Raw genomic sequence first — 15,176 nt, 5'->3', positions numbered from 1 at the left:
AGTTGTGTCCAACTCTTGGTTTTAGCTCAGGTCAGGAGATGGAGCCCTGCATTGTGCTCCAAGCTCAGCACAGACTCAGCCTGAGATTCTCTCTCACTCTCTCTGCTCCTCCCACTCATACTCATGCTTGCACACTCACTGTAATCAACAAAAAAACTTAAAAAAAAATAGAGTTTTACAGGAAATTGAAAAAAAGAATCTGAACATTTCTAATCAATTTGAAAAATGATGAGTCAGTGTCTTCACAACCTTAATGGATAACTGACAATGTTTTTTTTTAAATTTTAGTGTATTTTTTAAATTATTTTTGTATGCTTTATGTATGTCAACATTAAAGTCTTTTTTTTTTTCCTTTAAGATTTACTTATTTATTTGACAGAGAGAGACACAGCAAAAGAGAGAACACAGGAAGCGAGAGTGCAAGAGGAAGAAGCAGACTTCCTGCCAAGCAGGGAGCCCAATGCAGGGCTCAATCTTAGGACTCTGGAATCATGATCTGAGCCAAAGACTGAGCCACCCAGGTGCCCCTAAAGTCATTTTTTTTTTAAAGATTTTATTGATTTATTTGACAGACAGAGATCACAAGTAGGCAGAGAGGCAGGCAGAGAGAGAGGGAAGCAGGCTCCCTGCTGAGCAGAGAGTCTGATGTGGGGCTCTATCCCAGGACCCTGAGATCATGACCTGGGCCAAAGGCAGAGGCTTAACCCTCTGAGCCACCCAGGCGCTCTAAAGTCATTTTTTTAATCCCCAAATTATCCACCTTAAACCAGTAGGAGGCCCCTTCTGGTAGCCTGGGGGTACTTTTGACCATATGTCATTAGTCTTAGATAATTTCCTTACTTTCTATAATGGTAAGATATCTCGGGATCACCTTGCATATTTCCCAGCCCAATTCAGAAACAACTACCTTCAAGGATCCCTTCCTCTTCTTGCAAGATAAAACAACAATAACAAAAATTTAGATATTTAGAGACCACAACCTCGGTGCCAACTCATTGCTAAGGGGTTGTCATTATTTGTAGGTCTCTTCAGTAATAAATTAATACTTATATTTCCATTATGAATTTAAAATTAAAGTTTAACTTCTTTAATTCTCTATTCTAATTCTTTATGATGTTCATTATTTATTTGCTTTATTTTAGAGTATGTTCATAATAGTTTCAAAACATACTGATAGCAGTTTAAGATTACTTTAAGAATTTTTTCTTTCAACCTTATGATGTATTCCACTAGAAATGTTCAAATCAGGTCACTTAAGGTAATTCTTTCCACTGCATGGGTAGGTCACTAACTTGTTTGGTGGTTAAATTCAATTATTCCTATTTGTCTGAATTTCTTTGAAATGCGAATTTTTCTTTTTTATTTAACTATTACATTTAGCATATAAAACAGCTACATGATTCTGAAGTCAAATTTAGGTACAATGGAGGTATAACCTATATATCTTCCATCTCTACTTCCCTATCCACATGTTCTTCTCTCTTCCTCTAAAACTTCCTTTTCAGTTTACCTTTTTACCACTCCTTTTGAAAAATATCAGTATTTTATTTATTCATATTCCCTTCCATTATATAAAAGGTAGCATTCTAAAACATCCTTTAGTGTTTCATTTGTTCACTTGGATATCCTGAAGATAACTCCGCAGCAATACATATAAAAATTCCATGTTCCCATTGCACAGCTGCTAAGTGCTCCTTTGTGCAAACACAATTTAATCAATCAGCCTCTTATTATTGGATATTTTTGATGATTCCTGTCTTTTACCAGTATAAATAATTAATCAGAAACAACCATAGCACAATGGTGATTCCAAAAAAACTGATAGTTAATGTCTGATCTATTTAATGTAATCTGTCCACTCTGTTCAAGATAAGGGAAACTAATGAATCATTGAACACATCAAAAACTAATGATGTACTATAAGTTGGCTAACTGAACATAATAAAAAAAATTTTTTAATTTTTAAAAATTAAAAACAGAAATACTAATAATTGGGGAAAAATTCACTACATAACTGCATATCCATATAGCAAAAAAAAAAAAACCCCACTGAAATAGGGAAGTGATAAACAATAAAAAGAAACCTTAAAACTCAAAACACAAAGTCAGTCTTCTTCATTTACAAAAGAATTGTTATCTATATAGAAAAAGACTTCCAGTTTGAATATGGTAGATTGACATATGTTCACATCTACACCCTCTTGACATACTAAAATGCAAAAGTGAAGGGAATTTTCAGAAGGCTTTTACAGTTGTCAAGGAAAAAAGAAAGGATGTGACAGTAACAATGTTTTGGCATCTAGAAAGTAGAAAGAAAGAAGTAACTCAGAACCTGGAAAAACTGAATGATCAGCCAAAATATAGAAAACACAACACAATTTATTTCACAGAACTTCTCAAAAAAGTCCAATTGGTGGTAGCAACTATTTCTGGAATTAGGCGTAGACGTGGGACTGAAAATAGAAGAGCTGACATCTAAAAGTCAACTTAAAAAGAAGTCTGACAAGCCTCCCTTCCACATTCCATGTAGCCATCCCATTGTATCTTTTGGAAAGTAGGCAAAGATCAAGAACAGTTTAGAGTACCACAGGGTTAAATCAAAACTTATACAGTAAAACTTGAAAACCATTTTCTCCACTCAGTCATCTTTTTCTGCTAGGCTTTTACTCTCTGTAGACAGCTAGCTATAGGAGCCTTCTCTATGGAATATGACAAGAACAAAGACTACAGAGGCCAATATGAGAGGTTCCCCAAACAAATCCATGAAAAAATGCCCTGACAGCAAAGGCCACAAGTAATGAGGTCCCACAGTTTCCCCACAGTAATGAGGTTCCTACACAGTTTTCAAACAGCTATTTACCAACTTTTAAGTATCTGAAGAAATCTCTCATCTAAAATCTGAAGTTAAGAAAACAAATAGAAAAATCAATGTGCAAGGAAAAAAGAAAATGAAAAATGAGAACTTTGTATCTTCATGCTTGTAAAAGAATTTAAACTCATGAAGCAAGAAAGAATAAGATAGTAGAATAAGAATGTTCTTATAGAAAAAATATAACTTAAGAAATGCAAATCTCAATCTGAATCTAAGGGCTAGAAAATAAAGCTGAGGAAATTTCTTAGATGGTAAGAAACTTAAAAAGCAAGCTCCTAGAGGGGGTGATCCAAGGTAGTGGTAGGAAAAGTCCTCCTCCCATCAACACACTCAATCTACAGCTACCTAAGATCATTCCCCTGTGCAGAGAGATCTAAAAACTAAATGCACTGATTCTCACAACAAAGGATAAAAGGATCATATCAAAACAGGAGAAGTAGAGACAGTCTCCCATAAAACACCCATTCATGACATGGCAACACACAACAAGAAGGGATCTCACCACACAGATGCATCTCCCAGAGGAGAAAAAGGTTGGTCCCCCACATTGGTGACCCCACTCTTAGGATGTACATCAGAGAAATAAACCCACAGAACACCTGGCTTGAAAAAAACAAAAAAACTAACACCAGGGAGTCTTCAAGTGCTATAAAGAAACAGACTCCCCTCTTAGAGGGATTGTGGTCTCCTCCAAGACCTAGCAAAGAAACAGTAGTCTGGAAAGGCCCCTAGACTGTATGTAAAAGAGACTCATTTGCTAATGTGGGGGCACTGGCCAGAGAGGCAGGAGACAGAGACAAATGAGGATGGTAGATGCCACAGATGCACTCTCCACGTGGCCTACTAGCAGGGCTACCACCACCTTGCTGGTACAGCAGGCATGAGCTTTTGTGGTACTTGCTGAGTCCAGGTGGAGAGTTGCAGTACTCCCCAACTTCCCAGCTGGAACATGAGCATGAGCTGTCAGGCCAGTCTCCTATTCCCAACCTAAAGCCAGAATACAGACAAGGCACTCTCCTGTTCCATTACAGAAGCCCATGGAAACATACATTCCTATTTTCCTGTTGTCTTTCTAAAGCAGCTAAGTGTGCCCTGTTCTCTACACCTTCTAACTGTCTTGCTCAAGCCAGCAGATGGACACAATCCACACTCCTTGAGGGCTAACTCTCCAGAGCTCCACCAGATTATAACAACTGGAAAGACTTTTCTTGGCAGGCCATCAATCCCAGGGCCCTGCACAAACAGCAAACTGAAACAATCCCAGTCTTCTGTGAAAAAGGCCCATTTACTCAGCCTAGAGCTCTAGCCTCAGGAACAGACTTCAGGTTTCCCACAATCAAGAGGCTACGGAGGCACTCCAAGGGAACAAAAGCAGGGAAACACCATCCTCACACACCCCTTTGGCCTCACTACAGCTGAATAAGACTTCCCAGAGAAGATCATATACATTCACCTGGAACTCAGATTTTTGTGACTCACACTCAGGGAAAATCTCCATATCTGACCTGGAGGCCAGCAATGATTACAAATGTGGCCTCAGAGGACTAAATATATTTGCACACTTTCAAAGCTGGCCTGAGGGTCTCGCTTTTAATCAGACTGAAACTGGGTGCTATGATCCCCTTCGATCATGGATAGACCTTGGAAAGCCCTCAAAAAGGGGGCATATTTATAATAAACCAGACAACTGAGATAATCACAAAGGTCTGAAAGACAACCAAGAGCCAGGACAAGGTTGAACAAGTGATCCATCACCTATTCAAGGCTACTGTTTGAAGACTGAGAAAAGTGCCTGCATTTCACCTAATACATAGAAAAAAACAGAGCCAAGCCAAATTAGGAAACAGAAGAAACAAACAAACAAAAAACCAAAACCTCAGAAAATTATATGGAGATAAGTACCTGATTTAAAAAAAATTCAAATTAATGGTCATAGAGATGATCACTGAAATCAGAAGAATGGATAAACACAGAACCTCAATAAAGAGACAGAACACATAACAAAGTACCAAGCAAAAGTCAAAGACCCAAAAAACACAAAAACTGGACTGGAAAATATACTAGAGGTGTTGAACAGAACACTGGACAAAACAGAAAATAGATCAGAAAGCTGAAAGACAAAGCAATGAAATACACCAGGATATAGTAAGAAAAAAAAAATTAAATAAAGATAACCTAAGGAATCATGGGACAACATCAAACAGAATAAAATTCAAATTCACATTATAAGGGTCCTAGAAGGAAAAGAGAAAAAGGTGCAGAAAACTTATTGGTAGAAATAATGACTGAAAACATCCCCAACCTAGGAAAGAAAATAGGCATCAAGGTCTAGGAAACCCAAAGTTCCAAACAAGATGAACCCAAAGAGAGATACACCAAGACACATAATTAAAATGTTAAAAGTTTCAAAGTTAAAGAGAGAATCTTAAAAGCAGCAAGAATAAAACAAATTGTTATTTGTTTTATAAATGAACAAGGGAAACCCTATAAGCATATCGTAGATTTCTCAACAGAAACTTGGCATGCTATACGTGACATAGCATACCCAAATTCCTGAAAGGAAAAAACTTCCAAACAAGAATAATCTACGGGGCAAGGTTATCATTCAGAATTGAAGATAAAGGATTTCCAAACAGGCAAAACTAAAGGAGCTCATCACTACTAAACTAGCCTTGCAAGAAACCTTAAAGAGACTTTTTAAAGCTAGGGGGAAAAATGGCACTAATTGCAAAATATATGAAAGTAAAAATCTCACTAGGAAAGGTATAGATAAAGTTAGAATTCGAACTTCTAAAGCTACTAAAAAGGCAAAACACAAAAGTAGTGAAATTAATTACAATAATTAGTTACAGAATACATAAAATAACAAGTTGTAAAAAGTTGAATCAAGGGGTGCGTGGGTGGCTCAGTTAAGCATATGGCTCTTGGGCGCCTGGGTGGCTCAGTGGGTTAAGCCGCTGCCTTCGGCTCAGGTCATGATCTCAGGGTCCTGGGATCGAGTCCCGCATTGGGCTCTCTGCTCAGCAGGGAGCCTGCTTCCCTCTCTCTCTCTCTGCCTGCCTCTCCATCTACTTGTGATTTCTCTCTGTCAAATAAATAAATAAAATCTTTAAAAAAAAAAAAAAAAAGCATATGGCTCTTGATTTCAGTTCAGGTCTTGATCTCAGGGTCGTGAGTTCAAGTGCCACACTGGGCTCCAAGCTGGACGTGGAACCTACTCAAAAAAAAAAAAAAAAAAAAAAAGAAAGAAAGGAAAAATAGAAGGATATGTGCTTAAAAAAAAAGTTGACATCAAAAACATAAAATATGGTAGAGAAGTAAAAATGTAGAGTTTTGGAATATGTTCAAATTTAAGTTTCTATCAATTTAAAATAGATAACTATATACATAGGATGATACATGTGAACCTTACAATAACCACAAAGTCTTCAATAAATGACAGGGGGGTATGATAAAGGGGTCAGTCTAGCACAAAGATATAACATAAATATATGAACCCAACGTAAAAGCACCAAAGCATATAAAGCAAATATTAAGAGACCGAAGAAGAGAAACTGATAGTAATACAATAATACTAGGGGATTTTAACATCACAGTCATTACAGATCATCTAGACAGAAAAGCAGTAAAGAAATAATTGGATTAAATAATACATTTAACCAGATGGACTTAATAGCTCTATACATGTGTATATGTATACATATATATGTATATAAACACACACGTGCACACACATACAACATTCTATCCAAAATTCAGAATACACCTTCTTCTCAAGTGTACATGGAGCATCCTCCAAGACAGATAACACGTTAGGCCACAAAGCAAGTGTCAATGAATAAGAGTTAAATAGTATCAAGCATCTTTTCCAACCCTAAAGGTATGAAACTAGAAATCAATTACAAAAGGGAATTGGAAAAACTATAATTATGTGGAGATTAGCATGTCACCAAACTACTATGTCACAGAAGAAATCAAAGATGGAAAAATACCTAGAGACAAATGAAAACAGAAATATAACACACCAAAAACTACAATAAATGTAGTTCTAAGAAGAAATTCATAGCAATACTCAACTCTCTCAAGAAATAGGAACTATCAAACAATTTCACTTTATACCTAAAGGAACTAGGGGAGAAAAAAAGGAAGGCCTAAGTTAGAAGAAAGTAATAAAGATCAGATCAAAAATAAATCAAGACTAAAAAAGTGATAGAAAATATGAACGAACTTAAGAGTTGGTTCTTTGAAAAGATAAATAAAATTGAAAAGCTATTAAATAAACTCAACAAGAGAAAGAGAGCTCAAATAGTCAGAAATAAAGTAATACAATGGGATCATAAGTGACTACTACAAACAATTATAAACCAACATATTGGACAATGTAGGAAAAAAAATGGAAAAACTCCTAGAAACAATCTCCCAAGTCTGAATCATGAAATAGAAAAAATGAACAGACTGATTGCTAAAACTGAACTAGTATCAAAAACCTCCCAAACAAACCTCCAAGACCAGAAGACTTTTGAGTGGTGAATTCTACCAAAGATTCAAAGATTTAATACATATTCTTTCTAAAGTCCTCCAAAAAGATGCAGAGAAAGGAAAGCTTCCAAATTCATTTTATGAACCAGCACTACCCTGACACCAAAACCAGACAAAGACACCACAAAAAGAAAATTACAGGCCAGAGGCGCCTGGGTGGCTCAGTGGGTTAAAGCATCTGCCTTTAGCTTAGGGTCCTGGGATCGAGCCCTGCATTGGCTGTCTGCTCAGTGAGGAGCCTGCTTCCCTCTCTCTCTCTGCCTGCCACTCTGCCTACTTGTGATCTCTCTCTCTGTCAAATAAATAAATAAAACCTTAAAAGATGAAAGAGAGAAAGAAAGAAAGAAAGAAAATAAATTAATTAATTACAGGCCAATATCCCTAATGAACATAGATGCAAAAACTCTCAGTATCAGCAAATCAAATTCAACAATACAAGTATTATACATCATGATAAAGTGAGATTCATTCCAAGAATGCAAGGATGGTTCAACATCCACAAATCAACATGATATACTATATTAAAAAAATCAAGGATAAGAATCATATGATTATCTCAATAGATGCAGTAAAAGCACCTGATAAAATTCAACATCATCTGTTATAAAAACTATCAATTAAGCAGGTAAAGAGATACCATACCTCAACATAATAAAGGCCATATATGACAAACCCACAGCAAATATCATACTCAACAGAGAAAGCTGAGTAGGATGTCCACTCTCATCATTTATATTCAACATAATATTGGAAGTCTCAGCCACAGCAATTAGACAAGAAATAGAAATAAAAGATATCCAAATCATAAAAGTATTAAAACTATCACTATCCACAGGCACCATGATACTACATACTAAAAACTCTAAAGACCACCAAAAAAACTGTTATAATAAATAAATTCATTAAATCTACAGAATAGAGAATATGCAAAAATACTGTGTACCTCTATACACTAATAATGAACAAGAAAAATCAAAAAGGTAATAAGTCACATTAAAAAAAAAAACCCTAGAAATAAATTTAACCCCAGAGTAAAGACATGTATACTGAAAACTACAAAACACTGATAAAACATACTGAAGATACAAATAAATGGCAAGATATTCTGTGCTAATAAACTGGAAAATTATTAAAAAGTTAATATGACATACAGTAAAGAGTCAAGGCAACTCCTATCAAAATTCCAGTGGCATTTTTCCACAGAACAAATAGATTCCATAGAACAAATAGCAAATAGTTTGGAAACAAATAATTTCCATAGAACAAATAGCAATATATAAAGGTTGTTACCAGGATAAAAGCTATCCATCAGACCAAGACAGCACCAGTTTTTTGTTTGTTTGTTTGTTTTATTTATTTGAGAGAGAGAGTACACACAAGCAGGGCACAGGACAGAAGGAGAGGGACAAGCAGACTCCCTGCTGAGCACTGAGCCTGATGCAGGGCTGGATCCCAGGATCCTGAGATCATGACCTGAGCCAAAATCAGAGACTGCCATCCAGGCACTCCCAGCACCAGTCTTAAATAAAGTCAGAAAGCTTTAAAAATCAGACACATAATGACTGAGCCATCCAGGCACTCCCAGCACCAGTCTTAAATAAAGTCAGAAAGCTTTAAAAACATTTTTTAATAAAATTAAAATTAATAGAATTTGTCCAGTACTTGAATATACAAAGGATTTAATAGGAAAGACCATATAGATGATTTAACAAAGAAATAGAAGTAAATTTTTAAAAATATGCTAAAGAAAATTATTAATTCCAGAGAAAATAAAAAGTTGTGGGAAAAAAAAGTAATCACACAGCTGGGCTGTGAAGATTACAGGTAGATACAGTATGACCTTAATGAAGGTTACTGTTCAACTGTATTGCATTACTGTTGGGCAGCAAGGAGTTGGGAGGAGGGACCCAGCTGTGTTTCTGTAGGTGGTTGGGAGGAATAGGGAGAAAGAAAACAATGGATTATCCCTTAAATTAAAAGGGATAAAAGTATTAGAAGGAACTTCTAGTATTAGATTAAAAGTATTAGAAGGATATTATCTAATGATCATCTAAAGCAGCCAAAAGTAGTTGCATTGGAGAATAAAGAAGGAACTACTCTTTTTGATACTAAGCCTTATATGTTTACTGTGTGCATAAAACACTTCAGGTCAATGAAAAAAATAAAACAAACAGAGAAATGGTATGGAAAGAAACCTTGCTATCATAAAATGAAAGCAGTCAAAACCATATCTCCATAACACAAATGAGATGCTCAAACTCAACTAGAGTCAGGTCAGATGTGGCTAAGAACACCCATGTGGTATCTATCCAGACAGGTAGTCAAAGTGGCTGAAGTCAGCACTCTGGACCAGAAAGGCCCCTCCCTCACTGGGCCATAGGCTCTAGCTATCAGGCCCTTACTCCCTAGGCAGGAAAACCCTGTCCATTTGACAAGTTTGGAAGAAAGTACCAAAGCAAGGCCAAGAATCCTCAGAAATTAAAAGTGGTTGTCATGATAAATTCAAGAACATCTTCTTTGTACAAAACAAAGATTAAACGGGAAAAGCTAAGGGATGGTCACTCTTGGAAATTCAACATCCCCTTCACAGATGCACCAGAAAGAGAAAGCGGAAGCAGAAAAATGATCAAACACATAACAGAAGAAAAAAAACCCTGTGCCAAAGGATGCAAGTCTTCAGCATAAAACTGTCTAGCTATCTCAATGTGGTTTTAATTTGAATCTCCCTGATGGCTAGTGATGATGAACATTTTTTCATGTGTCTGATAGCCATTTGTATGTCTTCATTGGAGAAGTGTCTGTTCATATCTTCAGCCCATTTTTATATGACTGTCTGTTTTGTGTGTGTTGAGTTTGAGGAGTTCTTTATAGATCCTGGATATCAACCTTTTGCCTGTACTGTCATTTGGAAATATCTTCTCCCATTCTGTGGGTTGCCTCTTTGTTTTGTTGACTGTTTCCTTTGCTGTGCAGAAGCTTTTGATCTTGATAAAATCCCAAAAGTTCATTTTTGCTTTTGTTTCCTTTGCCTTTGGAGACATATCTTGAAAGAAGTTGTTGTGGCTGATATCGAAGAGGTTACTGCCTATGTTCTCCTCTAGGATTCTGATGGATTGATATACCACCTTACACCAGTTAGAATGGCAAGACATGAAACAACATATGTTGGAGAGGATGTGGAGAAAGGGGAACCCTCTTACACTCTTGGTGGGAATGCAAGTTGGTGCAGCAACTTTAGAGAAGAGTGTGGAGATTCCTCAAGAAATTAAAAATAGAGCTTCCCTATGACCCTGCAATTGCACTACTGGATATTTACCCCAAAGATACAGATGTAGTGAAAAGAAGGGCCATCTGTACCCCAAAGTTTATAGCAGCAATGGCCACAGTCACCAAACTGTGGAAAGAACCAAGATGCCCTTCAACAGACGAATGGATAAGGAAGATGTGGTCCATATACACTATGGAGTATTATGCCTCCATCAGAAAGGATGAATACCCAACTTTTGTAGCAACATGGATGGCACTGGAAGAGATTATGCTGAGTGAAATAAGTCAAGCAGAGAGAGTCAATTATCATATGGTTTCACTTATTTGTGGAGCATAACAAATAGTATGGAGGACAAGGGGAGATGGAGAGGAGAAGGGAGTTGAGACAAATTGGAAGGGGAGGTGAACCATGAGAGACTATGGACTCTGAAAAACAATCTGAGGGTTTTGAAGGGGCAGGGGGTGGGAGGTTGGGGGAACCAGGTGGTGGGTATTAGAGAGGGCATGGATTGCATGGAGCACTGGGTGTGGTTCATAAACAATGAATACTGTTACACTGAAAAGAAATAAAAAATTTAAAAATAAAAAACTGTCTAGCTAATTCCTAAGTAAAAGTTTCTAGAATAAATTACACTCTCAGGAAACATCAGGTTCTATAAACTTTTAGAGGCAAAAAAGGCAGTCTCTACCCAGTCAAGTTACCAACCAAGTAGAAAAATAGATTTCTCCTGTCTAAGACAGGTAGGAAATCAGAAAGCTTACCTTCTATAAAACTTGTCAGGTATTTGAAGAAAACATGCATAGCACAAACTCCCTTCATGTGTGCACACTAAAAGCTAACCCTTAGTGCCTCACATATGGTCATTTGTTTAAAATTTCAACATCCCTATGAGGCAGGTGATGATTTTCTCTAATTCACAGATGAAAAAAACCTCAGTCACAAAGAAGTGTGGTGACTGAGTAATAAAGCTGGGATGTGAACCCAAGAGATTTAGAACCAGGACTCATGTGCCTAACCCTCATTCCATGCTCTCTCTCAACCTAATTACTATTACTGCCTTCTTCCTTCCCAAATTCACTGCCAGTACATGTTACTTTTGCAGGCAGAAAGATAATTTTTAAGTGAATTAAGTCTACAGTAAATACAATAAACAGTCACTCTCATTATACTAAATTAAAATTAAAACAAAGCCCCCCCCATAGCTACTGGGAGGATTAAATGGTGACCCATGTCACCATTTAGTCCTGTGTGATTATTTTAAGACAAAATGTAACAGATGTAAACAGACTAAAACACACATATGATGGGGTTGGGGGAGGAGACAAAAGGCAGATAAAGAGTGGCATAAAGAAAGGAAAGAGCAAGGGCAACAAATAAAAAACAATCACAAACACAGTAGATATTAATCCAACCTTATCAATAATCACTATCAACAATCTAATTACATCAATTAAAAGATTATCAGAGTAGATTAAAAAACAGGACCTAATTATGTTACTTACAGAAGCCTACTTTAAACATAAAAACAAAGATTAAAATGAATGGAAAAAGATACATCACGCTGACAATCAAAAGAAAGCTGGAGTAGCTATATTAACTTCACACACATTTCACAGGAAGGAAAACTATCAGAGCAGGGCTTTATATAATAAAGGGATAATTTTTCCAAATAGACAATCCAACCAACAGGATCAAAATACACAAACCAAAAACTGAGAGAATTGCAAGGAGAAATAGATAAATCCACTTATATATTTGAAGATCAATACAATGTAACTAATTGACAGATTCAGCATGAGAAAGCTGAACTGAACACCATTAACCAACTAAATATGACTGACATCTATAGAATACTTCATCCAACAACAGCAGAATATACATTTTTCTCAAGTTCACACAAAACATTCACCAAGAATGACCACATTCAGAGCCATAAGACACCTGAAATTAAAAAGAATGCTCTCTCAGACTCATAAATATATAGGTCAAAGAAGTCTTTAGAGAAGTTTAAAAATATTTTGAAGTGAAAATGAAAATACAACTTATCAAAAATTGTAAAATGAAGCAAAAGCAGTGCTTGGAGGAAAATTTATAGCACTAAATATACATGTTAAGATAGATCTAACAAGTCTTCCACCACAGGAAATTAGGAAAAGAACTAAAACCCAAGGAAGAAAAAAATAAAAATTAAGACAGAAATCAATGAAGTTCAAAACAAAACCAAAATCAACAGAGGGAAAAAAAGTTGGTCTTTTTAAAATATCAATAAAATTGATAAGCCTCTGGCTAAGTTAAAAATAAAACAAATTACTAATATCAGAAGAGAAAGAGGGACCACCAATATTGATCACATGGACATTAAAAGGGTAATAAAGGAATATTATAAAAAATCTATATCCACAAATTTAGTGAACAAGAAAAGTGGATCAATTCTTTGAAAGACGCAATCTGCCAAAACTCACATAAGAAATAAACAATCTGAATAAGCACATATCTAACATAAAAAATGAATCAATTAATAATCTTTCAAAACAGAAAACACCAGGCCCAAATAGGTTCACTAGTGAAGTCTATAAGACATTTAAGGAATAAATTATACCAATTCTCCACAATCTCTTCCAGAAAACAGAAAGCATTCTTTCTGTTTCTGACTCATTATGAGGGTAGCATTAGAATAGATCAAGAACAAACAATAATATTAGAAAAAATAAAGTTTGAGATCTCTCATGAGCATAGACACAAAAATCCTCAACAAAGATTAGCAAATCAAATCTAACAATATATAAAGAGAATTTTATACCACAACAAAATGGGATTTATTTTAGGTATGCAATGCTGAGTTCATTATTCAAAGATTAATATAATCCATCACAATCAAGACTTTAAAAAAAAAAACACTTTTTGTGGCATTATTTATGGAAGCAAAATCCTACATACAATCTGATATTAATAGGGTAAAAGTTTGAAAATATTATGGTAAGGCCATATCAAAGTACTATGGAACTATTAAAAACAGTGTTTCATTTTTTACTCATCTGGGAAGATGCTTATGGTTACACATAAGAAAACTGAATATTGTATATGATGTTATTTTTATGAAAAGGAAACAAAAATTCTGTGATTATGAATATATGTTTGATAGATCATTGTAAGTTCAGAGAAAGTCTAAAACCATAACCAAAATGTTACCATTGGTAACTAACCAGGAGATAGAACTAAGCGAGGGTAGAGAAGGAAGATGGAGAAGTTAGACTTCCCTTTGTGTACCTTTGTGAGGTTTGACTTGAATCAGTCATGGGTGGCTTCAGAGGTCTGAAAGACTTCAAGCAGCAAAAACTTCCCATCTAGAGTGAACCCTCCTATTCTTACTTTGAAGTTGTTCACATCAAGACCTATTCTGCCTGCATATTCCATAATCCTGGTTACTACTTCAATCTGTGATCATATAATACACTGTTAGTGGCTGATCAGGAACCTAGATAGTATTTAGAATAGTTATCCTGATTTTCATTATTAACATACTGTATGACATTTTAGAAACTGTGAATCAGATCGAGAAAATATGCTAAAAATTCCAAAAACTTAAAACATAGACATATACCTTTTTTCTTCAGAGGAATTCATATTTTCTCCATAAAGTAGTAAGGTAAGTCCTTCTTCTACAGATGCAATTCTTGCCAAAATATCAGCTATATGAATTAAAGCTGTTTCAGAGCAATTTGGAGCAGCCTATACATTAAAAAGATAACAAATCATATAATGTTATGGCACGCTAACAATCCACAGACTAAAATTTAAGTGTGGTAGTGTAGTCTAATGAAGTTACATTACCACAACAAAAAGAAAATTAATGATTGGCTATGAAGTATGTCTGATTAAATGTGTCATATTCACTTACCAGGCCAGCTGATGACACAAGTACATATAGACTTTTTATCCAAACGAGTTATTATTTATTGAGACAGTTGAGAGAACTTCTGTTCTCATAACAGTTTTTTTTTAAAGATTTTATTTATTTATTTGTCAGAGAGAGAGCGAGAGAGAGCGAGCGAGAGCGAGCACAGGCAGACAGAGTGGAAGGCAGAGTCAGAGGGAGAAGCAGGCTCCCTGCAGAGCAAGGAGCCCGATGTGGGACTCGATCCCAGGACGCTGGGATCATGACCTGAGCCGAAGGCAGCTGCTTAACCAACTGAGCCATCCAGGCATCTTTCTCATAACAGTTTTATATATAATTCTGTTTGACAAATGCAGTAGCACCTCTAAATCCACTTTGCCCTTTACTTCCCACTCACTGGCTCCTGAATATCTACCTTAATTTTATTATATATGGTTTCTAACACACTGTCATCATTTCTAGGGAACACCATTCCTTCATACAATTGGTTGGGTTACGAGTTATAGGTCTGAGGAAGGACATCCAATTCCATGGGCTGGCCCATAACCAATGATGTCATCTAATGGGGGAATAAACCAATCATATTTCTTTAAGTGAAAATA

General features: G+C 35.9%; 1 protein-coding gene across 2 annotated transcripts in view; it reads right to left on the bottom strand.

Moving 5' to 3' along the window:
• TBC1D32 (TBC1 domain family member 32) overlaps positions 1–15,176 on the bottom strand; it is a 248,907-nt gene that overhangs the window by 178,254 nt on the left and 55,477 nt on the right. For both annotated transcript variants that reach the window (XM_082730010.1, XM_082730011.1), the window contains exon 16: positions 14,281–14,408. In XM_082730010.1, the coding sequence (XP_082586136.1) occupies positions 14,281–14,408 (128 nt within the window). The remainder of the gene's footprint in view (positions 1–14,280; positions 14,409–15,176) is intronic.

Source organism: Mustela nivalis (genome assembly GCF_964662115.1).
Source record: "Mustela nivalis genome assembly, chromosome: 5".
In the NCBI taxonomy this organism is placed as follows: domain Eukaryota; kingdom Metazoa; phylum Chordata; class Mammalia; order Carnivora; family Mustelidae; genus Mustela; species Mustela nivalis.
This window is presented reverse-complemented; position numbering and strand designations above follow the sequence as displayed.